Source organism: Vanessa cardui, chromosome 20, assembly GCF_905220365.1.
Source record: "Vanessa cardui chromosome 20, ilVanCard2.1, whole genome shotgun sequence".
Lineage (NCBI taxonomy): Eukaryota > Metazoa > Arthropoda > Insecta > Lepidoptera > Nymphalidae > Vanessa > Vanessa cardui.
This window is the reverse complement of record NC_061142.1, coordinates 7,729,494-7,756,495: the sequence shown is the minus strand read 5'-3', so window position 1 is coordinate 7,756,495 and position 27,002 is coordinate 7,729,494. Positions and strand designations below refer to the sequence as shown.

General features: G+C 33.0%; 4 protein-coding genes across 5 annotated transcripts; 1 reads left to right on the top strand and 3 right to left on the bottom strand.

Annotated features, from left to right (window-relative positions):
* The first annotated feature begins 4,889 nt into the window (after window positions 1–4,889).
* On the top strand, window positions 4,890–7,817 carry LOC124538282 (melanization protease 1-like). 2 transcript variants are annotated; one of them, XM_047115289.1, is made up of 5 exons: window positions 4,890–5,111; window positions 5,296–5,477; window positions 6,269–6,374; window positions 6,915–7,083; window positions 7,509–7,817. In XM_047115289.1, the coding sequence occupies exons 1-5, from the start codon at window positions 4,910–4,912 to the stop codon at window positions 7,747–7,749; spliced, it is 900 nt and encodes a 299-aa protein (XP_046971245.1). In that variant the 5' UTR covers window positions 4,890–4,909; the 3' UTR covers window positions 7,750–7,817. The 2 variants fall into 2 exon arrangements, with proteins under 2 accessions (XP_046971245.1, XP_046971244.1); XM_047115288.1 differs by having other exon boundaries at window positions 6,915–7,092.
* Window positions 7,818–9,007: 1,190 nt separating this feature from the next.
* Window positions 9,008–11,131, bottom strand: LOC124538487. Its single transcript, XM_047115564.1, has 2 exons — window positions 11,051–11,131; window positions 9,008–10,831 (listed from the first exon to the last, which is right to left on the bottom strand). Exons 1-2 carry the CDS (start codon window positions 11,069–11,071, stop codon window positions 9,509–9,511), a joined length of 1,344 nt encoding a protein of 447 aa, XP_046971520.1. The 5' UTR covers window positions 11,072–11,131; the 3' UTR covers window positions 9,008–9,508.
* Window positions 11,132–11,769: 638 nt separating this feature from the next.
* On the bottom strand, window positions 11,770–14,445 carry LOC124538636 (protein Fer3-like). The gene is made up of 4 exons (XM_047115755.1): window positions 14,298–14,445; window positions 13,690–13,783; window positions 13,019–13,182; window positions 11,770–11,946 (listed from the first exon to the last, which is right to left on the bottom strand). The coding sequence occupies exons 1-4, from the start codon at window positions 14,340–14,342 to the stop codon at window positions 11,770–11,772; spliced, it is 480 nt and encodes a 159-aa protein (XP_046971711.1). The 5' UTR covers window positions 14,343–14,445.
* A 6,826-nt stretch (window positions 14,446–21,271) lies between these two features.
* LOC124538664 (CXXC-type zinc finger protein 1-like) lies at window positions 21,272–26,976 on the bottom strand. Its single transcript, XM_047115798.1, has 10 exons — window positions 26,697–26,976; window positions 26,487–26,608; window positions 26,055–26,218; window positions 25,704–25,827; window positions 24,832–24,939; window positions 24,527–24,716; window positions 23,793–23,990; window positions 23,093–23,299; window positions 22,290–22,537; window positions 21,272–21,450 (listed from the first exon to the last, which is right to left on the bottom strand). Exons 1-10 carry the CDS (start codon window positions 26,721–26,723, stop codon window positions 21,348–21,350), a joined length of 1,491 nt encoding a protein of 496 aa, XP_046971754.1. The 5' UTR covers window positions 26,724–26,976; the 3' UTR covers window positions 21,272–21,347.
* Window positions 26,977–27,002: the final 26 nt, after the last annotated feature.

Below are 27,002 nucleotides of genomic sequence, written 5' to 3'. Positions count from 1 at the left end.
CGGATTTTAATGCGGTTTTTTGTAATAGTTAGAGTCATTCGAGAGAATGTTTTTCGTATATAATACATGGACAATATAGTAAAGAAATACTGATAGTTTTTGATGTGTCTAAAGTGTATATAAAATATACAAATTCTGTAGTATATTTAGAATCAAAATTGCATCCGTGAGAAGCAGGAATGGGTCACTAGTAGGATTATAAAAGTATTTGAATAACAAATATATTTGATTTTGTTAAAGCACTTATGAAATAATATTTCCTGCGTTAGTTAGTCTTTCTTGACTTTCTTGGCCGTTGCAACCGAAATCGACCATGTAGATATCATCTTTATTCTTAAATTTAAATAAGAAATTTTATTTTAATAGTATATTAAAAGATGACATCATCTACTACACACAATACGTATGTAATACGTATTTTCCGTTTATAAGGAAACGAGAACGCGCGAAATTGATATTATTATAAATGCATAAGCTTTTTTATTGGACTTCACTTTTGTTTCTTTATGACACGGTTATTAATCACGTATTAAAATTAGGGTTTTATTTTATAAGTTAATAATTTTTATAAGCTATTACTTGTTAAATATATTATGAAAATTTTAGGTGCAGGGCTCTGTAAGTCATCTAAATAGAAATTACCTATTACACACTACTCATCACAAATTCTACTGTCGTACAATAATATTTTGTCCTGCTCTTTCTAACTCTTCAAGCTGAGACTTGAAGATTTAACCAGTGTATTGGCTCTCTGCCAATACATTACCGTTTATACTAAACACACGTGACTGTATTCTTACAAACATATCAACTATGGACATAGTTCTCACCTGACTACAGCACATCGGAATGATTGATTGATTTTTATTTCTATACTTCGTTTTAGCATGTTATTCATCATGTGTCAGGCCTATGTGGAATATGTTCACAACATATGGAATATGTTCCAAACCCTCTCCTTAATGGCAGAGAAGGCCTTATCCCAGCAGTGGGAAATTTACAGACTGTTACTTTACTTTTTTTACTTTACAGGCCTATGTCCTTTCTTGGAGTTAAAGTTTGCTTCACACCAAATTTCACCAAAATCGATTGAGCGGTTTGGTCGTGAAAGAGCCACTGACAGACAGACAGAGCTACTTTCACATTTATAATATTAATATAGATAATTCAGTATTTAATATCAATAATTCTTATGTGAACAAATATTGTTCTGATACTCTTACAACAACAGTCTGTAAATTCCCACTGCTGGGCTAAAGGCCTCCTCTCCCTTTGAGGAGAATGTTTGGAACATATTCCACCACCCTGTTCCAATGCGGGTTGGTGGAATGCACATGTGGCAGATTTTCAATGAAATTTGTCACATGCATGTTTTCCTTCACCGCTGAGCACGAGATGAATTATAAAGACAAATTAAGCACACGAAACAGCGATACTTGCCTGGGTTTGAACCCGCAATCATCGGTTAAGATGCACGCGTTCTAACCACTGGGTCATCTCGACTCCGATATTCTTACTATTAATATATACTTGTTTTTTTATTGCATTATACTGCATTGTACTGTGTTTGCTAACACTGTGCTAAATTGTTATCCGCAAATTCTACGGATCAAAGAGTTCAATGATCTTTCACGCAAGCTTTTGGAATTGAAAATTTGATTCGGGATTTCCTTCAACAATGGTTTACACAACACTATTCGTTTATTATTTATCTAATAAATTACAGAATTTTAAAATAAATTTAATAATTTCTTTTTAAAGTATGAGCAGGTTTGGCATTAGGCACGGTAGCATGGAAAAGCGATCCCGAGGCGCCCGCCGGAGAGACTAAAAAGGTACTGCTGATTCTTTAGTGGGTACTCCAATGTACCAGATTGTATTCTTGATAGGGCTTTGTGCAAGCCCGCCTGGGTAGGTACCACCCACTCATCAGTTATTCTACCGCTAAACAACAGTAACGCATGCAGCGTAAACGCAGTATTGTTGTGTTCCGGTTTGAAGGGTGAGTGAGCCAGTGTAACTGCAGGCACAAGGGACATAACATCTTAGTTCCCAAGGCTGGTGGCGCATTGACGATATAAGGAATAGTTAGTATTTCTTACAGCGTCATTGTCTATGGGTGATGGTGACCATTTACCATCATGTGGCCCATATGCTCGTCCGCCAACCTATTCCAAAAAAAAAACCAGAGTGCACTAAGCGTCCTAGTTACCATCCCACATAGCTCCCAACATCACGTAAACGACAAGAAAAAAATACATTTATCAATATGACAGTTGATTGAGATTTCTATTCATCAATATTAAATTAGAATAATTCCCTACATTAAATAATGTTGTAAACATATTGTAAATTTTATTTTATAATATTTATTTTATATAATCTATCTATCATCGGACTGGTTTTGTTAATAATTACTATACACATAACATACAACTTAGTATCAATAAATAGTATTTTTTATCCAAGACAGATTTATAAAGAATTCCAACAATTCTCAAATCCAAAGATCCTCAGTTAATATCGAAAAATATTTTCCTTTTAAAACTGACACTAGGTTTTTCTCTCGGAACGTGTTGTACAATTAGTATAATATCGCAACTTATATCGATGCAGCTATTATGTGAATGGATGTGCCAAGTTTTATACCTCGTTCGAACATTTGATCTCGACCAGTGGCTATATCGTTCTTATAAAAACAGGTTAAGTTTAGTGTGCAAACGAACTTCGACTTGAGCGATCAATTTATCTCGTTTTAAATCACTCGTTATATTGTTGTATTTATTTTAATTTAAAATATGTTAATACTAAAAGTTTTAACTTGTGTAACGTTCATATTTGGCTGTGATGCTTATGCAAGTAAGTAAGAATTACGTTTTTTTATTTTCGTTCAGAAATATATTGATTTAAACACCATAGCTGTTTCTAAAACACTATATTCAAATCACTAGATTATTAATAATGATGAAACACTGTTATTTCTTAACATAAAAATCGAATTTAAAGTAAGTTGCCTTGGTTTGAAATGTCAACCTTTAAACTTATGTTTAAAACAAGAATGTATAATATATATTTTTTTTATACAATAGTGACCCAACAAGGAAAAACGAAACAAATATACTATACATTGCATATGTACGACGTACACGTTTTGTTGTAGGTTGTATGTTTAAGAATATATAATATGTATATGCTTATGATTGCCCAGTAGTACAAGGCTGCAGATCTCGAGATCCTGGGCACAAACACCGGAACGAACTGAAAAATTTAACTTGAGTTTACCAATGTCTGGACAAATGTTTGTGTACAATAATAAACTCTGCGGAGTTGGCCGGTCTCCTGAGATTGGTCACTATGGATCGAACAGAATTTCGTTATTATCATCTTATCATTTCAGCCTCCCTTAATAATCGATACGAGCCCGAATCAATACTTAAATTTAACAAGCACAAACACTTTTGTACTAAATATTAATAGCCATTTTCAACACCAAAATGAACTTCCTAAAATATTATTTCTTAGTTTATTATGACAATCTTGGATAAAAATATATTTTGGAACATGTTCTGGCTTAAACTAGAAATCTCTAAGCAGACATATTCATTACTCATGAACTAAATATATTCATTTATGCTATAATTAAGTCATTTGTTCATTTTGATTATCAATGTAATTAAAGTAACCAATTAATCTAGCTTAAATATTTACGACGACTATAGTGTTATTACAAGTAGTGACGTGTCACCACTAATTACATCAGATAGTCAGATAAAACCCATTTAATTTAGTTAACCTTATCCAGTAAAGCAAGATTCTTTGTTATGTTATCAAACAGAATTGAAAACTAAAACTCACATTGTACTAAAATAAAACATATTACATAATATATATAAATGAATTAGTATTTTAAATATGACAATATTTAAAATACTAATTCATTTATATGTTGAAATATATTAAAATGTACCAGAAATGTTCAGCCATCCATGAAGTATTACATTGTTTTTATAATTAGTACCTAAAGATTTTTATGTTTGATAAATCATGCCGATGCTTGAAACAAAATAAAAAAACTACTGCAGATTTTTTTTAGAAGTGCAGACCTCTAAGAAACAGTATATAAAACAAATAAATAAACTATTTATTTACAGAACGATGCAGTACTGATGCAGACTGTACGTTATTTCGTTCCTGTCCCGAAGCGATTCGTTTTGCCGCAATCAACGTAGCAAACGATGAAAAATTAAAGTCATCGCTTTGCGGAACTGAAGTAGTCGATGGCAAAAGGTTGCCGAAGGTGAGTCCGCTATAGACACTGATATCTTAATGAGCGTGTCATCCAATCTCGTAATTCAATGGGATGCCTTTACAATTTGATCGGATTTCAAACGCAGGGCCGATAAACGATGCGATGACAGGATTTCACACGATTGCCAACCACTTTGGCACATTCTGGTTGCGGGCTACCTACTATAAATAACCAATATTTTTAATTGATCCAGGCAAGATTTTCATTTTGGGTATTGCAATAATTGCAATTTTAGTATTGCAATAATGAAATATTGCATTTGCATTGCGCTCACTATTCAGTTGATAATTATAACAACCCCTTTTGGTTACATAGTTCTAATGAACTATTCAAAATAACAGGAAATGTTAACTTCATATTAATGAAGCCTTTAATCTTAGTTGAAGGGTAAATAATATAAAGCATAAATAGCTCAATCCGAATCCTACAAATGAACAACGCATGTGTTTCTGAACTAAATAAATAATTATCTATATTTAGGACATCAGCTCTCGTCCATATAAATATTAGGCTTAAAGTTAAGACTAAGTAAAAAGCGTTTGTTTAAATAATATTGTATTTTAATTATAATGTTCGCAGGTTTGCTGCTCCGAATTTCGAATGACTGATGATCGATTAGGGTTTCTCGGCGATGACTCCGAAGGCCCAGACGCAGATTCTCTAGAATCCCACCCAAACATAAACCTGCTGCCAACAAAATGTGGGCAAATTGACGGTGACCGTATCTTCGGAGGAGTAATAGCCAACCTTTGGGAGTTTCCATGGATGGCACTCATATCACACCGAACCCGTGCTGCACCAGGTAGCAATATTTTTATTTATTTTGAACACAAAAATGTGTAATGTTTTCCTTCAGCACCAAGCTGGCGATGAATTTAAAATATTAATTAACCACTTCTATTCTAATGTTGCCTAGGCAAAGGTTTGAGCTGTTACCATCGGTTAAGATCACGTATTCTAACCACTGGGAAATCCTGATTTTTTAGGTAAAGACAACCTTCAATTCAAGTGTGGTGGAAGTATAATCAACTCTCGATACGTTATGACCGCCGCCCACTGCGTTGTAAACAAGAAATTAGCTGGTGTACGAGTCGGGGAGTTCGACATCAATTCCAAAGAAGACTGCCAGGGAGAATACCCTAAAATCTATTGCGAAAGACATATTCAGGTACTAACTTTTTAACATTAAAATATAACGAAAATTGAAGATGTTCTTAAATTTTCTTCGTAAAGTCGACGAGAATTGTAGTATAATTTTAAGGTCGCCACGCTTAAGCACATTTCTTTACATGACTCTCTTTTATCCATGTATGGAATTGCCACCTATAATTGTTCCACATCAAAAATATCTCAGTAATTTAGCTAATGATTACAGTATTTCAATTTAAAAAAAGAATAGCATTTATAGCATAGAATCCGTAGTGTTAAGTGCGAATTGAGTTTGTTTATTTATTTGTGTTTCGCTCTCACTTCTTAACCACTCAACCGATCATAAAATTTTGGCATACACGTTTTCAGGGGCACAAAAAAGGATGGGGGCTATATCTTACATCTATCCCCTAACCTTTTTTGTGCCCCTGCCACTATAAGTTTCCAACAGTAAAGGCTTGCAAAACAAGAACAAAAAGTAATATTTTACAAATATTGTGCTACATATGTATGTAACAGGAAAATATCAAACACTAAATGCCCAAGTCGAATCTACCACGTTGCCTTAACAAGTAGAAACAATCCGGTTTTCACGTCATTTGCAAATACAAGAAGAAATTTAGACACAAAATGCACATAAAAATGCAAATGCAAAAAAATACGCTAAAAAATTTTGATAACACCCCATTCCACACGATTATAATTTATACCATAGCTATTTTCAATTTTTATTCGTATGTGATTAAGACTATAATCTCAATCCTTTCGACAAAACACAAGTCTGGTGTAATAATAATTTAAATTTTACAGGATATATCTATCGAAGAAAGTATTCCTCACCAAGGCTACGCACGTTCGCCTGTGGATAACGACATCGCTCTACTTCGTCTGAAGAAACCAATAGATTTTTCACATAGTAAGAATCATTTAAAATATAAAAACAAGATTACCCCATTTTTGGTTTTAAAAATACTATCCATTAAGGGATAGGGCCATTCTAAACGTGGCAGCAAAATTATCCGCATATTTTCCTACTTAATATTCACTTCGTGGTAGGGTTATGTCTCTTTGGAAAATAGACAGAAGAATACCATAAAAAAATGTAATAAATATTTAAAAAAAAACCGACATGGTCCGATAAATTTATATCGCGAATCTTAATGGAATTTCGTTGATTCAAATCTAAATAAACATCACTGAACTTTACGTACTTAATTTTATATTATAGGTATATATTTATATATTTTATATATATAGATTCTTACCTTTTTTTATAGGTCTACATGATATAGAATTTCATCGTGCACAATTTACACCTAGACCTATACACCAATAATTTGAGGAACATTGTAATAGAACAAGCTACAAAAGTTCCCAAAGTTACCTTCTTGAACACTAAAAATATGATTTTGTCGCTTAATAACTTACAAATTTTGTATATCTTATTTTCTTACAGAAAATGTCGCACCGATATGCCTACCAGTGAAAAGAGACCTTCGTAACGTCGTTCTCGGCGGTAAATCAGCAACAGTCGCAGGCTGGGGCACAACTGACACCGGCTATCAGTCATCCGTGCTCCGGAAGGTCACGATACCGATCCTAACAGCCTCTGCTTGCCGTGACATGTACAACAAGTAAACCCTATATATTTTTCATAATTTAAAAATCCATCAAGAAGGTTTTATTAATTATGTAACAACAACAACAACAACAGCCTGTAAATTCCCACTGCTGGACTAAAGGCATCCTCTCCCTTTCAGGAGAAGGTTTGGAACATATTCCACCACGCTGTTCCAATGCGGGTTAGTGGTATACACATGTGGCAGAATTTCTATGAAATTTGTCACATGCAGGTTTCCTCACGATGTTTTCCTTCGCCGCTGAGCTCGAGATGAATTATAAAGACAAATTAAGCACATGAATCAGCGGTGCTTGCCTGGGTTCGAACCTGCAATCATCGGTTAAGATGCACGCGTTCTAACCACTGGACCATCTCGACTCATTAATTATGTAAATATATGAGTATTTAAAACAAATACTTTTTTTTTAGAAATTCGGACAATGGTGATACGACGCTTAAAAAGATTTGTGCTGGCGAATTGAAGAAGGACTCTTGCAGCGGTGACTCTGGTGGACCTCTTATGTTGGAAAGTAAAATTGACGGCAAATTCAGAATGATCCAGTACGGTGTCGTATCTTACGGTCCAAAGCAATGTGGCTCGCTATTCCCGGGTGTATACACTGACGTCACAGCATACATCGATTGGATATTAGATACCATTAAAGAGTAACTTGTAAATAAGTATTATGTACTATAAATATTAAATACTACTTTAAAAATAAACGGGTTTAAATAATTTGCCTCGTTTCATTAGATTCGAGCTCTTCATTTTATTCAGAAGGTTAATTAAACAAAATATTTTAAAGATATTTTAGATTTGGTTTCGACTAAAATAAATCTATGTGTTATTTTATTTACGGTAGTTCGTAAGTTAAAGTACCTAATAAATATGCAAAAATACAATTATATTAAGAACCCAAATATACGTACTTCATTTGAAGTAGAACAAAGGATAAATATAAAAATAAAATAATTCTAATTAGTTATTAAGCGAGGGAACGAAAAGCAAAATATAAACAACAGTATTTGAGAAATTTTACTTTACTAAATTACTATGTTTAAAATTTATTATAAGTATGAAAAAATATATAATTATCAATATACATATGTACATAGATCAACAAATTAAATAAACAATCCTATTCATCTATATTTCTTTGATACGTTACCAAAAACATAAACACTTACCAACACATGCTACGAATGGAAACAACTGCCATTAACCATACATTATCTAAAAGAGTTATGTAATACAACTTTATATACAATATATGTGAAAACAAACTACATATCAAACTTCGTCATTGTAATATTTTGTAATAATAAAGGTTAATTGCTTGTGCAGCTAAAATTTATTTCATTATGAACTTTAGCTTTGGAATTACCCAACAAACAGTTCTATCTCTCAAGTTCAAATCAATTAGTCGATGAATTGTGAATTATTTTATGTATACCAAGCGATAAGGAGCGACGGTTTTTTATGTATCGACCGATGTATAATAAATGACACATTTTGCACACATACTCTCCATTTAGCATACATAAGTGAAATAGATTAAAAAAGACAAGAATTTACTAAATTATTTTTTAATAACTTTAATCGTTTACAAAAGTAGCAGCTTGTAAATTTCCCACTGCTGGGCTAATGACCTCCTCTCCCATTAAGGAGAAGGCTTGGAACATATTCCACCACGCTGTTCCAATGCGGGTTGGTGGAATGCACATGTGGTAGAATTTTAATGAAATAGTCACATGCAGGTTTCCTTACGATGTTTTCCTTCACCGCCGAGCACGAGTTGAATTATAAACACAAATTGAGCACATATATCATCAATCATCGGTTAAGAAGCACGCGTTCTAACCAAAAATAGTTCTAACTTCGAAAATATCATAACATAAATAAATCATCAAATCATACATAATGAAGTAAATTACTTACTCTGTTGAGATAACAAATCCAAATAAGACACAAATAACACTTATAACAAATTACAAGTCGCGCCAATATTGACCTTAATGTTCGCGCCCAAAAAGAAAAGAATAATGACGGCTTGATGGTTTCGCGCGCTTTTGTTTTTTTTTTTTTTATTATTTCCAGCCAGTTGTATAGTTAAAGGGATCTCAAAAATCTACTGTATTTTGCTTCTGTACAATTTAGTTCTGTTCTAACATACACAGACTTATAATTAAAGCAATGAGTAAATTATTATTTTAAAAGTCAAAAATTTGATTTATCTTCCGAATTTTATATCTCTCCAAAGATATATCTATGAAAGATATATGATTCCTTTTAATTTATTTTTCTGAATGAACTACACGAATAAGTTTCTGATAAGACTTCATGGATGTATCAATTTTATAACAGAAACAGAAGCGGAAAAAAATAAAATGAAAGGATATTAAAAATTAATTTATTGGCATTATTTAAACTAAAAGTTTGGAATATCGCCTCTTTCCTTTAAAGTCTTCCGCGATTTTTTTCCCAAAGGTTCTGAATCATCGCTATTGTCAAGAACTGGTTTCTCAGAAGAAATGGCAATGGGTTTGTCCAGTGTAGCTACATTGCTCAAGGAAAGCTTGTTTTTGAAGTAAGCTATATTGTCATCATTAAAATTATCGCTATTCATAATTATACGCTGTTTTACGAGATTTCCTTCAACATACTTGTTTTTTGAAGATTGATCTTTGGTCTTAAATTCTGACATCATAAAATCATTAATTACATTTTTAAAAGCCCTTAAAGGAATAGAGGTATTCATTTTAGTTAAAGACGAATATAGTTGAGGCCATACATCACTTGTTTCAAATCTGCCTTGCAAAGAATCTTTTTGATTTTTCATTTCGCTACCGTTAATTTTGCTTTGTTCAGTAGTATTGTACATATTTATATTATTGTTTGAATGTACTGGTTCGGATATCGTTGTATAATATGGAGATTTATAATATTTTTGATTGTTTTCTTCAATGTCCACAGAAACTGTCCGTCTGTCTGTTGTGCTGATCACTTCATCGATTTGTCCATAAGTCGTAGGAGAAGATGTCATCGCTTTTTCATCCATTTTTATATCCTTTAAGTCATCGTTAACAATATTTGTCAATTGCGATAAATTACCAACCTGTTGGCTTTTACCAATTTCAGCATCATAAGCCGTATTGTTATTTTCATTTTTAATATCAGAATGAGTCTGATTCGGAGCAAATAGTGACTGTTCTTGATTTGTTTTATCAATTCTACTTTGATCATATAAGTATGGTTCTGAAATTACCTTTTTCACTTCACTATCGACAATTGTTGCATTATCTTTACGACCAAAGAAGCCTTTGTTGGTAATAAATGGTACCGATTTGCTTGTTGTTAAAAACGCGTCTTTAGGCACATAATGATTGATCAATCGGTTATTATTCAATAAATTGTTTCCACGCTCAAAGCAACACTTACTCGAAAGTTTATTGAACAAAATCGGATACTGAGGTCTTGCTACAAATTTCATTGGTAAAGGATGAATTTGTACTAAAGGTTTGTCGGCCTTGTTATCGTTGTAATATAGATCTGCTAAAAATCTTTCATAGAAGTTGTCATTTTTTGGTATTTTAAAAATGTTTTCATTGCGATTTTCTATTTGTGAACTGGGTTTGTTCGCATTTACACCAAAAATTCCAAATACAATATTTTTTGTTGAAATGCTATCTCTCTTCGATCTATCTACTTCCAAAGTGGTACCAATTACCACATACCTCATCAATGTTATAAACTGAAACAAATTAGTCTTATATTATTTTAGCCATAATGCCAATGTTGACTGAAAAACACCAACAGTACTACGAATACACAGTCACTATTTAAATTGTAAAAATGTTGCTCATGATTGGTTAAAATATTATATAACTATTGACTGGGCCTCTCGCATTGGTTGAAATCTTGTAGTTTTAAATTTGAAGAGTAAATAAATAGATTCAAGAACAAAACTCACCAATATAAAAAAGATCTGCATTTTAATGAAATTTCTTCACTGGCTTCTTGTTCAATGGATATCGTGACTGCACAAACGTTTTACGAATACTAATCAGTAACAAGCATCACCCTTAAATATATACATATTAGACATATAAAAAAAGACTTCAATACATAATATTGGGGATTTATAATTACATTGATAAAGATTAACGAATAACAATTTAAAAGTAAATACTTAGTGAGAGCTTAAACAGAATAGACATTTAAAATTATGATCCTATTAAAGTAATTAACTAATGGAGCAATTAGGTCCGAAATCAAAGACATATTTCTCTAGATCTACGTTTATTAGTGAACAGAATAATGACACTTAAAAAACTCTTTATTACATAATGGCCATTAATCTGTAAATGAGTACAATTTATAATAAATAAGTCTTAAAACTATTGGAAGACTTCTGACTAACCTAAGTAGTATAGAAAAAGATATATTTTTCGCAGCTCTTACGTACATATCACTACAATAATGACTAGATTACATTGAGATCTTTTCAATATATATTAATTGAATAATATGTTTTTTTATATACCATTTTAAATTCAAGGTAATATTCCACTTCTTGTCCTGGGTTTACTTTTACAAATATATAGAAACTATTAAATGCACTATAATAAAATCTTACCAAAAATGAATGAGTACTGGTAACAACAGAAAGGTTTTGTAATTGTTAAGTAATTAAGCGCACCAAGGTACCTCAGCGTCGAAGACATGGCGTGGTGGGTGCAGAGAAGAATGTGAGTGGTGAGGCTGTGGCGACCCGTGGAGCAACTCACACATAAAACTAATATATGTGATAGCTAAACGCAAGGTTTCGATACGGGAAAGCCGTTTTTCATATGCAAACGTTGGAACCTGTATAATAAAAATATCCTTTTAAAAGCAAAAACAAAAGACAGGAATCGTCTATGTGGTATTTCTTGGTGGTAGGGCTTTGTGCTAGCTCGTCTGGGTAGGTACTACCCACTCATCAGTTATTCTACCGCCAAATAACAGTACTCAGTATTGTTGTGTTCCGGTTTGAAGGGTGAGTGAGCCTGTGTAACTACAGGCCCAAGGACATAACATCTTAGTTCCCAAGGTTGTTGGCACATTGACGATGTAAGGAATAGTTATTATTTCTTACAGCGTCATAGTTATAAAAAAAAAGTGACTAATAATAAAATATAGTGCACAAATCAACTGTGGCGCCTCACTCACACTTCGATCAGTCATCGGGAGCGGGTAGATGTTCTCTTGAGTTGTGTATCTATTTACTGATAATTTGGTGGTTTTATTTATAATCCCGAGATACAAATAAAGGACATCACAGTCTACTTTCAGAAATGTTTCAAAATACACTAATCAAAATGAAATGAACTGTTTTAAAACTAATGCTTAAAGCTTTGATAAAAAAATTTACTGCAAATCTACTCTAATTAAACAGATTATATATGAGTAACTAGTAGTCGTCCACGGCTTCACTCTCGTCATACAAAAAAAGTAGCCTTGGAACCTTTCTTGGAGTTCAAGTTTGCTTCATAACAAATTTCTTCAAATACGTCAAAGACCGACCGACAGGCAGAGTTATTTTCACATTTATAATATTAATATAGCTGTTTAGGATTAAAAGAAATTAGCTGAGATGGCCCAGTGGCTAGAACGCGTGCATCTTGATGCGGGTTCAAACCCAGGCAAGTACCGCTATATATGTATATGTGCTTAATTTGTGTTTATAATTCATCTCGTGCTCGGCGGTGAAGGAAAACATCGTGAGGGAACCTGCATGTGCCTAATTTCATCGAAATTCTGCCACATGTGCATGCCACCAACCCGCGTGGTAGAATATGTTCCAAACCCTCTCCTTAATGGAAGAGGAGGCCTTATCTCAGCAGTGGGAAATATACGGGCTGTTACTTTACTTTACTTTTACTTTAAAGGAAATTACCTTACGACGTAGTTTATCGAAGGCTTCGTTCAAATTGAACATGCGACGGCGCTCTCTGATGTTTGCGGCGCGACGCTGAGCGACGGAAGCGACGCGTCGCCTTGGCTTCTTGCCTCCGGGGGTCGAACGAGAGGAGCCTCGTCCGCATCCTGCCGCCGACCATACTAACAATACACAGATCTATTTTAACTCACAGTTAAAAATAGAACGAATGAGGTTGTAATATGATTGGTCCTCAATTATTAATAATTTGTGAATTTTATAACTACACCAATAACAACAATCTGAAGCCATCATATATATTATGTTTAGTGTTGAGTTCATTTAAAATTACAAAAATAATGTTAAAAGTAAAACATTTCCTAAAAATTTAACTCGATGACCTTATAACGTCAAATCTAATTTGATACTCCATTGTTATTGATTTGCAACAAATTTCAGTCTTTATCAAAAAACAAGTTATATTTCTGTAGCTGAAAACTATATATACACATAAATTGCTAACTAATAGCTTAACTTTAAGATAGGTAACGTATGTGCTATTTCCAGACAATCTTGTTAGGACTAGGATCCTTGAAGAAATGTAATAAAATTCCTGTTGTATCTGTACATATACGTACGCAAATTTAGGTATTAATTATTTAAAAAAAAATCTTAATTATTTCACTTACCCAGATCAGCGGGTGGAAAAGCCAGGATGTCGGGATACGGTACGGGCGCTGGTGGCGCGTCCCAAAGCGGTCCGTATGGAGACACCTCACTGCCCTACACATATAAACAAATTGTTTAAAACTATAATTAGACAATACATTCTGTAATTTTAATTACCCAAAGAATAAGCAAGAATATGTACCCAAACATCAACAAAGTTACTGAGTCTTTTATTCTATTTTCGTCAAAATATTTTAGGGCTATTATTTTAATAAAAAATACATATATACATACAAATGCTTAATACTACAATATATTACAATGAAAACAAAATAATACAATAGTCATAAAACAGACTATCTAACAAATTTTATGATTTTAAATATATAACTTAGGATTATACCAAACCTTTTTTACACTTTTCAGAATTATTTTTAATTGTCTTTAAAATCTTCAGACTAACTCACTGAACTTAATACCAACAGATACGTTATAGATTAATCAATTATTAAATAAACCTTAATTAGGAGAAAGTGTAATAGTCATTGCTAGCTGAATAGAATTATATGAAGTTTATTTGAGACAATATTTGAAAATAGAAAATGCACAATTATAATATTTAACGTACAGACGAGCTGCTCCAAACGTGCGGCGTCTCGCTACCGTATGACATCAGCGGGAAATGAATCTTGAGTCTTGCTGTTGACACTCCCGAACAAAACTCACACACCACAAGGAAAACTTAACATAAGAACTGAAATTCGAAAATGTTTGACTTCCCTGATCCAGTCAAGACCAAGAATGAAAGAGTACTAAATCAAAATATAACAATTTCATACCATCCCAAAATATAAACCCGGAATTATTAAAATATCTGGTCGTTCAAATTACAACTCTATATATCTAGCATTAAGGTGCACTATCATATGATACGTATCTAAAATACCCCCAAACCATTGTAACGTCAGTTCTCTTGATTCTGATTGGTGCAAGAAGGGGTTGTTTTAGGGTGGTCCGCTCTCATTGGTGACAACAGGTTCAGGGGGCGTATAGTAGTATCGACTTTGCGATTGTCAAGTTATCCCAAATAAAATACACTTACCTTCTAACATAAAACTACCTCTACTTATTTAATGTTTTTAAAGATGATAATATACCTAAAGTGTAGTTTTCGATACTGATCAAAATAGTTTTGTCTGCAATTAAAAAATAAAGTAGGTAATTGCAAAAGATTTCTCGATAAAGGTTTCATTGCAATAATCAAGTAGTTGGTAGTACTTCCTTGGTGAAAACAGACGTATTTTTTTAAATTGTTACAAGGTGTCTGACAAACAAATGGGTCATCTGATAATGTGAGGAGATTAAGCGACTACTTATACTAAACTGCGGAACCTACCAATGGGCTTAAGGTGAGCCTGTAATTACACGGGCTCATCCGCCCTTAAATCTTGAACCCAGCAGAACAAATCATACGTAAGGTACCTAATTTTAATAGTTTAGTCCGTAAAATATTTGGAAGTAGCAGAGTCACTAAATTATTGCTAACCATATTATAAAAGACGAAAAGCAAACCGTTTGGAATTGCTCATTTAAAAAAATTCTGCGGATGGATCTTTGTTTTACAAGATTAAGATAAATTTAAATTCTACGGAAAAAAAAGTAATAAAATAAACATTTTACTTAACAAAAAATATCTGTACTGTATATATATAGATGACTGTATAGATATAGATACTGTGTATATATATACATATAGATGATGATGTGCCTTAAGACGAAAGTCTTCAATCAGTGCGTCCTACCCGTCATGACATACGGAGCCGAAACGTGGACACTCACGACAAGGCTGGTCCACCAGCTTAAAGTCGCTCAGCGTGCTATGGAAAGGGCTATGCTCGGCGTTTCTTTGAGGGATCGCATCAGAAATGAGGTGATCCGTCAAAGAACCAAAGTCATCGACATAGCCCACCGAATTAGTGGCAGTGGGCGGGTCATATTTGCAAGCCCGATTGAAAATTTAGTCTGTTTCTTACTATTTATTTCAACAAATAATATATATTTATTTTTAAAGTCTATGCGTCTTTTTAATAAATCTTTTAAATAAGCTAAACTAATAATTAAATCAGAGAGTTCAACAAGTTTTCAGTCATGGAATAATCTTCTGTATTTGTGTTGAATCTATATTGATGATGTGGGTAGTTGACTAAAAGAATCATTTATAGTTCCTTTTCTATATCAAATAGTGCATAAATGTTATTTCTTTGTATGTTCAAGATATAAGTGATATGGTATTATTTGCCAAAGATACTTCATTATTTTTTAAAGGGTACAGAAAAATAATGAATTATGATGGTATACCTAATCATTGATTCATCGCGCATACACAACAATTACTGTAGTTTTGATTACCTATAAAAAAAATCAACTGTCTTTACCCAGCCGAATGTAAAGCACAATTTATACCTAAACTACCATATACGGTATTATTAGAAATAGCTTTGACTCAAAATTTAAACTATTAAGATAGATAGATTTACTTGGTGGTAGCGCTTTGTGCAAGCCCGACTGGGTAGGTACCACTCACTCATCAGTTATTCTACCGCCAAATAACAGTACTCTGTATTGTTGTGTTCTGGTCTGAAGGGTGAGTGAGTCAGTGGAACTACAGGCACAAGAGACATAACATCTTAGTTCCCAAGGTTGGTGGCACATTGACGATATAAGGAATAGTTAATATTTCTTACAGCGTCATTGTCTATGGGTGATGGTGACAACTTACCGTCAGGTGGCCCATATGCTCGTCCGCCAACCAATACCATAAAAAAGCCTTGTAACGAAAACCTTTCAATTCCGCAAAATCATTAAATCCTTCATGAGATATTCATTTCTATACTAAAATTCCGAAGATTTTTATTCATTCGATTTAAGTAATCTATACTAATATTATAAACGCGAAAGTGACTCGGGCTGTTATCCCTTCACGCTAAAACCGCTGAACCGATTGAAATGAAATTTGATATGGAGATAGTTTGAGTCCCGAGGATGGGCATGTGCTACTTTTATAAATTCAATCTTCGTGAGGTAAAATGGTGGTGACTTTAAGTCGAAGGTTTGTTGTAAATAACATTAATAAACAAACTAGAAATAGATATTACTCAACACGATTCCTACAGATAATAAAATACATATTAAATAAACTTAATTAATTTGATTAATATTAATCTTACAAATAATACTTTGGACTTTGTTGGTCGAGTTACCTTGTATTTGTGTAACTAGAGAGTTTCCTGTCGTTTCTTCGCGGTAAAATGTATACTCAGTATATACCTAGTAGCTTTTAACATTTTGGATTGAATGTTGTATTCAATAATGCTTATAAAGGCCTTGTTCTATAATTTTACTTCAAATAATTCATTAAAAAATAAACTATTGATTATTCTGGCTTGTTAGAATGAAATAAAGACAAACATTAAATGTAGGAAAAACGTAACTTCATCGCTGCACCTGCAAACCATAAAGTTATTCAGCAAGGACGAAATAATCTTTTATTGATTGCTCCATCACATTACCATGATACGCGTAACCAGGGGCAGATGGCGGACACAATGCGAATTGTCCAAATTATATTAAAGATATTTGTCACATTTGACGCTAAATACGTTCGTAGTTCGAAGTAAATACGATGGATCATGATCCATGGAAGGGTGGGTCAAGAAATCAGATATTATGTATTTCTTCCATTTTAATCCAAAAATTGCAAACGTAAATAAAATTTGTTGTACAAAGAAAATAAGTTAAATGACTTTAACACGATAAACAGTGATTACAAACTATTTAATGATAACAATAATTAAATTAATGCATTCAGTGTGGTAGCCTAAGCGAATGCCGTATTTGTTAAAATAATACATTGTAAATAACCAGAACCTTATCCCAAGCATATTATTAACATCTTTTAAAACTATTTACACCCTGCCGATTCCACCTACAGTGTAAGACAAAGAAATACTTAACACTCATAGTTACTTCGCAGGACATTTACAGGCAGATTCTATATACTGCCACAAAACGTCTGAAAGCTTCTGTTCACCAACAGTAGCCTAATATAACAAAGAAATTTGTTATACACGAGCATTAATAGTTTTATATTTGCGCTATGTTATTTCAGTGACTTCGAAGCACGTAACGGAAAATAAATCACTTGATAATATATTAGATTTTTGTTATTTCCGTGTCCCTATTAAAACCACAAAACGTAATTGTAATTTCCTTATTGAATTATATTTATAGCAAAATAAATAACAATGATATTGGAATAGACTTTATTCTTATACTTTTAAACTTCTATTATATATGTACCTACTTAATACACTTACATTTAGCTATAAAGAAATTCTAACTATAGGACAGACAGAGTATTAAAATAATAGTTGAATTACAAAACTTTCGTTTGTAATTTATTCTGCGAAAGAATTCTTGAAAACTACAAAGATATACATTATAGTATTGTATGATTTCATACAATGCGTAACTTTATAGGAAAGTATACTTGAATTGTTATTTCGTAAAAGTAAAAATAAATCCGACGGTCGTCGACTGTGTCAAATTATGAGATTTAGTAAAACATGTCATATGAATTACACGCTTCAATTACAAATAGGGTTTGATATTAAAATAGAACAGAGGGTAGGCGTCGCACGTGCGCCCTCGACTTTAGGGGACGCGCAAAATATGTTTTGATATGATAACTAACTGTACAAATTGGCATTGTTCTCTAATTGGTTTTAGAAGTCATCCAAGAACAATTTAGAATGAAAAATTATAAATAAAGATTCGAAATGTCATTTCAGCAACGTGTTTCCGAACTGAATAATCTTGCATTTTACCTTTTTAATTTTCGATGTTCTTTTGGATTTTAGGTGAAGGTGCAATAAGGTTACACAGATTATACGATTAAGATACTTACACATAAAATAGCTTAATATATTATTAACCAGGTCTTATGTAGTTCAATCTCTTTAGTATATTCTAAAATATACAAGAAAAAAGTAGAGGAACCAATTCATACTTATGAATGTTTATTATATATGAGCTATAATTTAAATTATTAAAGCTTACAATAGTAAGGTAGGTTACATTACTAAATAAATCATATAAAAAAGTGTGAACTTTTTATTTATTGATTTCTAGGCAGGACATATAAAAAGTGTTCTTTACTGACATACTCTGTAAATGAAATGATGGAAAAGAGTAATTACTGAGTTTCTTGGCGGTTCTTCTTGGTAGAATCGACTTTCCGAACCGGCGGTAGCGGTTCAAAATTATTACAACATGACAATTCATAGGTGCTTTGATGAGTCCATGATTATTTTCTTATAATATTATTCCAGCAGCATCACACATTCCACTGACCATTTACTCTGATCCCAATGCAATTAGCTAAAATACTCGTTTTATAGAAAATTAGAAGTAAAGATAACGGTACCACAAACACCCAGACCCTAGACAATATAGAAAACTAATAAACTTTTTCTACCTCGGAATTGCGTAACCATCAAAACCGGTGTGCACACTACGGAGGTCGTCAATTTTATTAGTTTTGATTCTATTGATTTTCATTTTATCAAATTATGCAAAAATTATAATTGTCTTTGCAAGCCAGGCCTTTCCTCGGTTTAAGACAAGTTATGCCAAAGGCCTAATGTCCAATATTACATGACATGTACTTATTATGAAATAAGAGTAAAATTTGTAATTCAAAAGATTTATGCAGAAGCGCCAAATAAAATTATCAAATTAGCTTTAAAAAATATGACGACGAAATATTCAGGACACGTGATACATTTATATTAAAGTGAAATTTTCCGCATAAACGACGATAAAGCGATAATACGATTTAAATTGTACGGAACCGTGTCTAAAGCGAATGATGCGCTTTTGTGTCGAACCCTAGCTGCGCAAACTACTGTAGGGAGATTTATTAAACTACTCTTTAATATGATTATTAAAAAGACCATAGGCTTAAGATCTTTCTTTCTAACTCTATCCAAACAATATTTATGTTACTAACGGTGGGCAGACGAGCAAATTTGCCACCTGACAGTAATTAGTCAACGCCGCCCAGATTGACGTATACACAGTGATATTCTAATAAAATTATTTAATTACATTTAATATAAATTAAATTTACTAGAGTAGAATATCATTGCGTATACATAAATATTATCGGCTCCTAAAATCGTCAATGCCCCACCAACTTTAAACTAACAACGAACTTGATCATATGTCCCGTGCGCTTGTAAGGACTTGACTTACGAAAAATAACAATTTTTGATGCTGTTTGTTTATAGAATATCTGATGAATAGATGGTATTTTGATAGACGAGCTTGTACAAAGTTACCAAAAAGTTACCGTCAGTTGTTGTCACGAATCTATTGTTTAATTTTTATATATAATTTACTCTTTATAGATTCAAGTTTGACAAAGTATTCATTTCAGCTTTATCCTTATGAAAATTATTGTTTCTACACATATAGTGTTATGTATATTTGGTTGTATTATTTCTTGGCCTAAGTTCTCTTGTAATTTATTAGATCGTATCTTAATAGGTTGAGTTGTATCATACTAATATGACCTACAATCTTTCTTTATAGAAGAAATATGTTTTATTCGATCTTTTCGATTTTTAAGATAAGAGCGAATTTAAAATTATGTAAACACTAAACAGTGGCATATTTTGACGTACAGATGTAATAAGTAATCTTTTTTCGAGTGATTATTTACAGTATTTTTAAAAAGCTCTGTCCATATGTTTTTGTTCTACACGCATACTACGTGTCTGTTTTAAGCAAAAAACTAAGTTATGTAAATGTATAAACAATTATTTCGAACATTCATTTCAACGAACATAAAATCTTAGATCTTTGGAGGTCGTTGAGGGTCTAAATAATAATTTTGAATTCTATATATCAATATCAATTATTTTGAATTCTAAAAATTAAAGAAAATTTTTTAAACGTGCGGGCTAACTCCCAGAATTTTTCTTCTGGACAAATATGTCGAACTAGAGTTTACAGCACGTTCTTGTGTTGTCTTCTTGTCTCTTATTAAAATGGATATATTAAATTATTCATCAAATTACAGTTTTAATTAAATCACAGATAAATAAATTAATTGATGTAGACAACATGTTTTTTCTAACGAAAGTATAGCGCATAGCTGTACTAGATATAGACCATTACCTAATTACACGGAATTATCTGAAACGGTGAGAAAACAGCCCGACTAAATTAATTGGCGCTAAAAATGAAATCAAACACATGAAATCAAGTGATTATTCACCCCTTATATTACTTTTATAATTTTATTCTTTACTTTGGTTTTGACGTATCACTGTTTATAAAAGAGCAAAATGAACGGAAAAATAAATTAATTATTAACAGGTAACTAATATAGGACGCTAGGATAAGGTTACGCGAGTTTGTCAGAATCTATCGTATAGCGAACAGTTTTTTAACAATGGCAACATTAATATTAAATCGTTGCCGAAGATATACTGTGTGTCCAGCCTTATCTCAAAAAAAAAAACATTTGTAATATAATTATGATACTTTATTATTTATTTTTATTATTATGCATAGATCTAGTAGTTGCAGCTTGTGACTTTTTGGTCTTTTGTCATGAGCCCTCCTTCAGCTTTCCATTCTCGTTGACTTTTGTGATTCGCTCCATTACTTCATGGTTATATGTCGAATGTAACATCAATCCCAGTACACCGGCTCTGTGAAATTTATCAAACATATATGTATATCGTGAAATTTAATTATATCATAACGATTATGTACACAGATACTTCAAACATTCATATATGCTATACACTTTTACAGTTCTTAATATGTAAACACATAACGATAATATTAAGAGAAGTACGAAACTAAAGACTAAGAACTAGCGCGCACTGGTAACTTTTGTCACTGTGACTGTTCCATCACTCTTTCACGGACTTGACAAGAGTGACGAAACAATCACCGTGACAAAAGTTACCAGTGCGCGCTAGTTCTTACTATTATTACTCCTACAAGACTGTATGAATCACTAGCCATGTTAAAATTAGAAATATTTGGTTATTTCTTTATGGAAAGAGAAGACTACTTTGAAAAGTCTATCGTAAACACTGAATACAATAGTATTTATCGCAATGAATACAAAAAAAGTTAGCAATTTCATGTATATAAGATACACATAAGAAAATTGATTCACCACAAGATTTTGACATAGGAGAAAGAGATAGGATGAGGTGAGTCGAGATGGCCCAGTGGTTAAAACGCGTGCATCTTAACCGATGATTGCGGGTTCAAACCCAGGCAAGCACCGCTGATTCATGTGCTTAATTTATCTTTATAATTCATCTCGTGCTCAGCGGTGAAGGATAACATCGTGAGGAAACCTGCATGTGACAAATTTCATAGAAATTCTGCCACATGTGTATTCCACCAACCCGCATGTTCCAACAGCGTGGTGGAATATGTTCCAAACCTTCTCCTCAAAGGGAGAGGAGGCCTTTAGCCCAGCAGTGGGAATTTACAGGCTGTTGTTGTTGTTGTTGTTGTTGAGGTGTACCTAGAAGCCATAGCCAGTCGTATATTTCTCTCCTGCTCGACCAACTCGTCCAGCCTCAGCCACTGGCGGACCCTCTCCATGTCGATTTCAGCGCGTCTCAGCTTCTCCCACTGGTAGTGCTTGAGGCAGGACTTCTTGGGAGCCCGACAGAACTCCCCGGTCGGCTCGAACACGTTGCGCACGAGGGGACATCCACAAACATCCGTGTCACTGACTTTTGGATCTTTGAAATGTTCTGGACACATCACCTGTAAACAAATCCAATCAGCTTTATGTAATTTGAAATTATCGATGTTAATATTACAAATACAATATTATCTGTTTTCTAGCCTATAATGTTTTTACGGCTAAAACACTTTCATGTCTAATATCCTAACACTACCTCATCTTAAGTGGGCAACGCTGCAGACGCAGTCTTATATGTCTATATAGTCTTATTTTTTATGTAAAGTGGATGTCTAGCATATATATGAATATAATTTAACTGATTTAAAAACATCACACGCCAAATGGTATGCAAACCAAGTAAATTTTCCTATAACTACTATGGCATTACAATAGACAATTAAGGCACACAATATCCAGTTCTATATTTGTTTATGGTATTTGATATAAATGGCGCATTGTTTTAAGCATCCAATAAGCAACATTGATTACCACTAATATATCTACATTAAGTCCATTTACTAAACAGAGCAATTTATTTCCTTCTGATTTGATACATAGACCATTTTTTATTTCTTATTTCAAATATGGAATAGTAACCAGAGACAATAAAGCGGTTCTAAATGTATAGCACTCACCCGCAGCCTCTTGCAATAGGTGCCATTGATGGGGTTGTAGTAGTCGCAGAACATGCTCTGGCCGTCGATGCGCGTGCGGTGCCGGCTGCCGAAGGACGCCTGCGCCTCGTACTTGATAAAGCACTTCTCCATATGCTTCACGGCCGTGCGAGAGTGTATTTCGTGACCGCAGGTGATACAGTACATCGACGTTTCATCGTCTGCTTCCTGCAAAGACAACATTACTACTGTTAAATACACTCTTAATGAACATATCAAATATTATCATATATCTAAGTTAAAAATTTAGTTCAATTTATTTTAACCTAAACGTTCAAATTGTACATTTCTATTAATTATGTAGCTAATTAAAAACAAAAAACGAAAACAAAATAATATAGCCTATTTTAATTACTACTAGCGACTCAAACTCAATACAGAACTTGTTTATCTATGACATCACATAGAAACTTCTACAATTCCTGTCCATGTATTATTTACAAAAACCTTCCTCTCGAATCACTATCTATTAAAAAAAGCGGCATCAAAATCCGTTGCGTAGTTTTAAAGATTTAAACATACACAGAAATATAAGGAACAGAGAAAGCAACATTATTATAATATACTATGTAGTGATTGTCCAATAGACAATAAGTGCGCGCGAAGCGACTTTGTTTATGGTATGTAGTGATTGTCCAATAGACAATAAGTGCGCGCGCACCTTCTCGTCGCTGTGCACGATGGTGGCGTGGCGGGCGCGCGCCAGCAGCGCGTCGAGGTCGGCGTGCTGCCTGTCGAGCGCCCGCAGCGCCGCCTGCGCGCGCGCCAGCCCGCTGCGGACCACTTCAAGCGCCTTGCGGTTCCGCTGCTCCGCCACGCATGACGACAGCGACCACTCCTGGATGCGCTGCGGCAGCACCTGCGGGACACACCAACACTCACTCGTTACTGCCTTGCTGCGTACACTTTACCTACTACGAGGCTTATCTCCAGTCTATTACAAAAAAAAGCAATGATTAAATTTCATGCATAATTTAAGCTCAAATTACATATTTACTATAAGCTAAAATGCACTTTACCTACTACGAGGCTTATCCAAAGACTATTATAAAACCCTTAAAAAAAAGCAATGATTAAATTTCATTTAGAATAAAAGCTCAAATTACATATTTACTATGAGCTGAGAGGAAAGACCAATAACTACAATAAGGGCCGACATATAGGCTGCCTACAAAGGCCCCTTAAAAAACAAAGAATAAAAATTTAAAAAAAAAACTACAGTAACTATAACACAGTACTGGTATTTCTTAAATCTAGGTAACAAGAGAGTTCTCTTAAAGAGACAAAATTGTATCATGACAATCATGAATAAAGTAATTATTCTACTCTATAGTAAAACTAAATCTCTTACAATGACACAGGCTTGGTACACGGTGTCTTTGTACAATTTCTCACCTGGTATATCCTAGTAGTGGCTAATCTCATGCCACACTGTGTCGAGCAATACTTGGAGCCATACTGAGCAGCGCCTGAGCACTGAGGCCCATAGCATTGCCTTGGTTCAGCAGTCTGCAAGTGCGATATGGATTCCTCTGGTTCATATACTTCACGTTCATGATGTTTCTTCTTAATTCTGTTGCCACTGCTATTATTTGAAAGAAAATATAATCAAATTTTATAGTCTTAAACAAACAAAGACCATTTTCATTTCACTTTATTTAAACTTTAATGTATTTTAACTATATTTAAAACCTCTTTACCTCGAAACTCTTGATGTTTTCTTACTTTTGACGCACAATCGTTGACGACATTTTATCTTCAGCTTGTTATTTCCCCCATATTTATACATGTCTTCACATGTGTCACAACTATAAAAACCATGAATAAATTAACAAAAACAAAAATAGTATATTAATATAATATAATAAACTGTAAATAGTTCAATTGAAAAAAAAATAACAAAAAATTTGGTCAAAGATTCCACACACCACAATAAGCTGGTTTTTTAAAATCCATTTTATATTATGTAGCAGAAGTTAAGAAACCTAGTAAAAGTTGTTTTTTTTATTTTTAGTACATATTTGCCGAAAAATATCGTATTAAAAATTCCATATTTAAATAGCGCGCAAAAACGCTCCTTGGACATGATGGCGCTGCAATGGGGCGGTGACGTCACTTTCTTGTATTTTAATCTGTGTTACATATAATAAAAAAAGCAAGGTTAACAAGAAAGTGACTTCACCATAAGCCTGGCTAATAACGCTCCTGGCGTTTTGTGTCATGTGATAAACGTTTGAAAAAATGCATTTTTATTGATGGATTTTTAAATAAATTAAGTATTATTTTCAACTTTTGTTAGTAAATAACCATTTTTAAACTCATAATATACATTGATTACAATAATTCACAATTTCTTTTTCGCATTGTCAAATAGCCTATGAATTAAATACTATTTAATATTAGATATTGTGCTTTCCTGAATATTAGTATATAGAATAGTAATATAGATATTGTGCTTCCCTTGACAATATATATAACAAATTAAGTAATGATAAGTTAAACTCATTTTTGCATTTAAAATATTTGGATAAAATTGAAATTATTTTCAACTTCGGAAGAAACTTTAACTCACTGGCCACAATCATTGGTCTGCAAGCACCCTGAACAATCTCCGCAGCCATCTTTGACTGGTCTCTTCGAAGACTTGTTTTCTGAATGGTCCTTTTCTTTGCGTTTTTTCTTTCTATCATCTCTACCTGAAATTATATATATAGTATAATAAAATTTTCATTGACAATATTGAAAGATTCATAAATTTTCATATAATTAATATATAGCCTGAATATAATTCAAAGCAAATTCACATTGCTTTAGAAAATATGTTAAGAACTCCTTTTAATTGACCTGGTACCAAATTTAGTTTGGAAAGAACTGATGATAAATATAATTAAATAATTTTCTGTTAATTAGATGCAAGTCACACCTGAATCACCATCATTTTCTCTCTTCTGAGGTCTGAATCTTGTTTTAAGAGTAGGGTCCTCTTCACGACAGCGATCACAAAAATAATTCTTAATATATTTAGCCTCCCTTTCTGATATATTTATACAATCTCCGTGATACCATTCCTCACATGAATCACAAGCTCTGAAACATAATATAAGATTTGATTTACGCACATTGATAAATTGAAATTGTATATAGCAGTACATTAATGGTACACTTCTTAACCTTTTCTTTTTAATAATAATAATAACATGACAATAATATACTAAATAACAAAAGTATAATCAGGTGAGTAGAAAGAAGGCTTACATAGAGCTGTAATCTATATCTATCAGTTAAGACATTTATTGGAGATTTAATATAGTCAAAACTTAATAAAGCCAAAGTCTAGGTTTCGAGGCAAACTTACATCATAAAACGTGAACTATCTGACGAGCGGCATATGCAGTAAGCCTGACCAGCTTGGTTCAATAAAGTTGTTATCTTTGACTGTCTCTCAGGGAGATCAAACTGTTTGGCAATATCTGCTTTCTGAAAAATGGTAATGTTTATTAAGTTATTCTAAGGGTTATAAAGTACAAAACATTAATAAATCAGTAATATATAACAGAATACTTACACTCTGTTTGTACTTTTTATCTCCCATTGTAAAGTTATTAAAAAGATAGACTTATATTAGACTGATATAGATTTCTTTTAAACTTTAATATAGCAGACGATGCGTAGATACTAATCGGACGAAATATAAACATAAAGCAAATCTAGTACCTAAGTTATAATATTACTAAAAAGTGACATTTTAGTTTCTGACTTTCTGTCTTCTGACTTTTTTGACAAAATCATAGAATTTATGTGCATTCTTGGCCACAGAGTCACAGGAAAAACTATTGAGTTTTGTCTTTGGCAAGATATCATAGACTAATGT

Bases quoted from the DNA above. Each gene is read 5' to 3' on its own strand.
- LOC124538282 (XM_047115288.1), top strand. From the start codon at position 4,910: ATGACTGATGATCGATTAGGGTTTCTCGGCGATGACTCCGAAGGCCCA. The intron at 5,478-6,268 runs GTACTAACTTTT...TAAATTTTACAG, and splicing joins ATTGCGAAAGACATATTCAG to GATATATCTATCGAAGAAAG. The intron at 6,375-6,914 runs GTAAGAATCATT...ATTTTCTTACAG, and splicing joins ACCAATAGATTTTTCACATA to AAAATGTCGCACCGATATGC.
- LOC124538487 (XM_047115564.1), bottom strand. From the start codon at position 11,071: ATGCAGATCTTTTTTATATTG. The intron at 10,832-11,050 runs GTGAGTTTTGTT...AATTTGTTTCAG, and splicing joins TGCAGATCTTTTTTATATTG to TTTATAACATTGATGAGGTA.
- LOC124538636 (XM_047115755.1), bottom strand. From the start codon at position 14,342: ATGTCATACGGTAGCGAGACGCCGCACGTTTGGAGCAGCTCGTCT. The intron at 13,784-14,297 runs GTACGTTAAATA...TTATATGTGTAG, and splicing joins ACGTTTGGAGCAGCTCGTCT to GGCAGTGAGGTGTCTCCATA. The intron at 11,947-13,018 runs GTAATTTCCTTT...TTTATTATACAG, and splicing joins TCGATAAACTACGTCGTAAG to GTTCCAACGTTTGCATATGA.
- LOC124538664 (XM_047115798.1), bottom strand. From the start codon at position 26,723: ATGGGAGATAAAAAGTACAAACAGAGT. The intron at 23,300-23,792 runs GTGCGCGCGCAC...TTGTCTTTGCAG, and splicing joins TCGTGCACAGCGACGAGAAG to GAAGCAGACGATGAAACGTC. The intron at 22,538-23,092 runs GTGAGTGCTATA...ATTTGTTTACAG, and splicing joins CCTATTGCAAGAGGCTGCGG to GTGATGTGTCCAGAACATTT.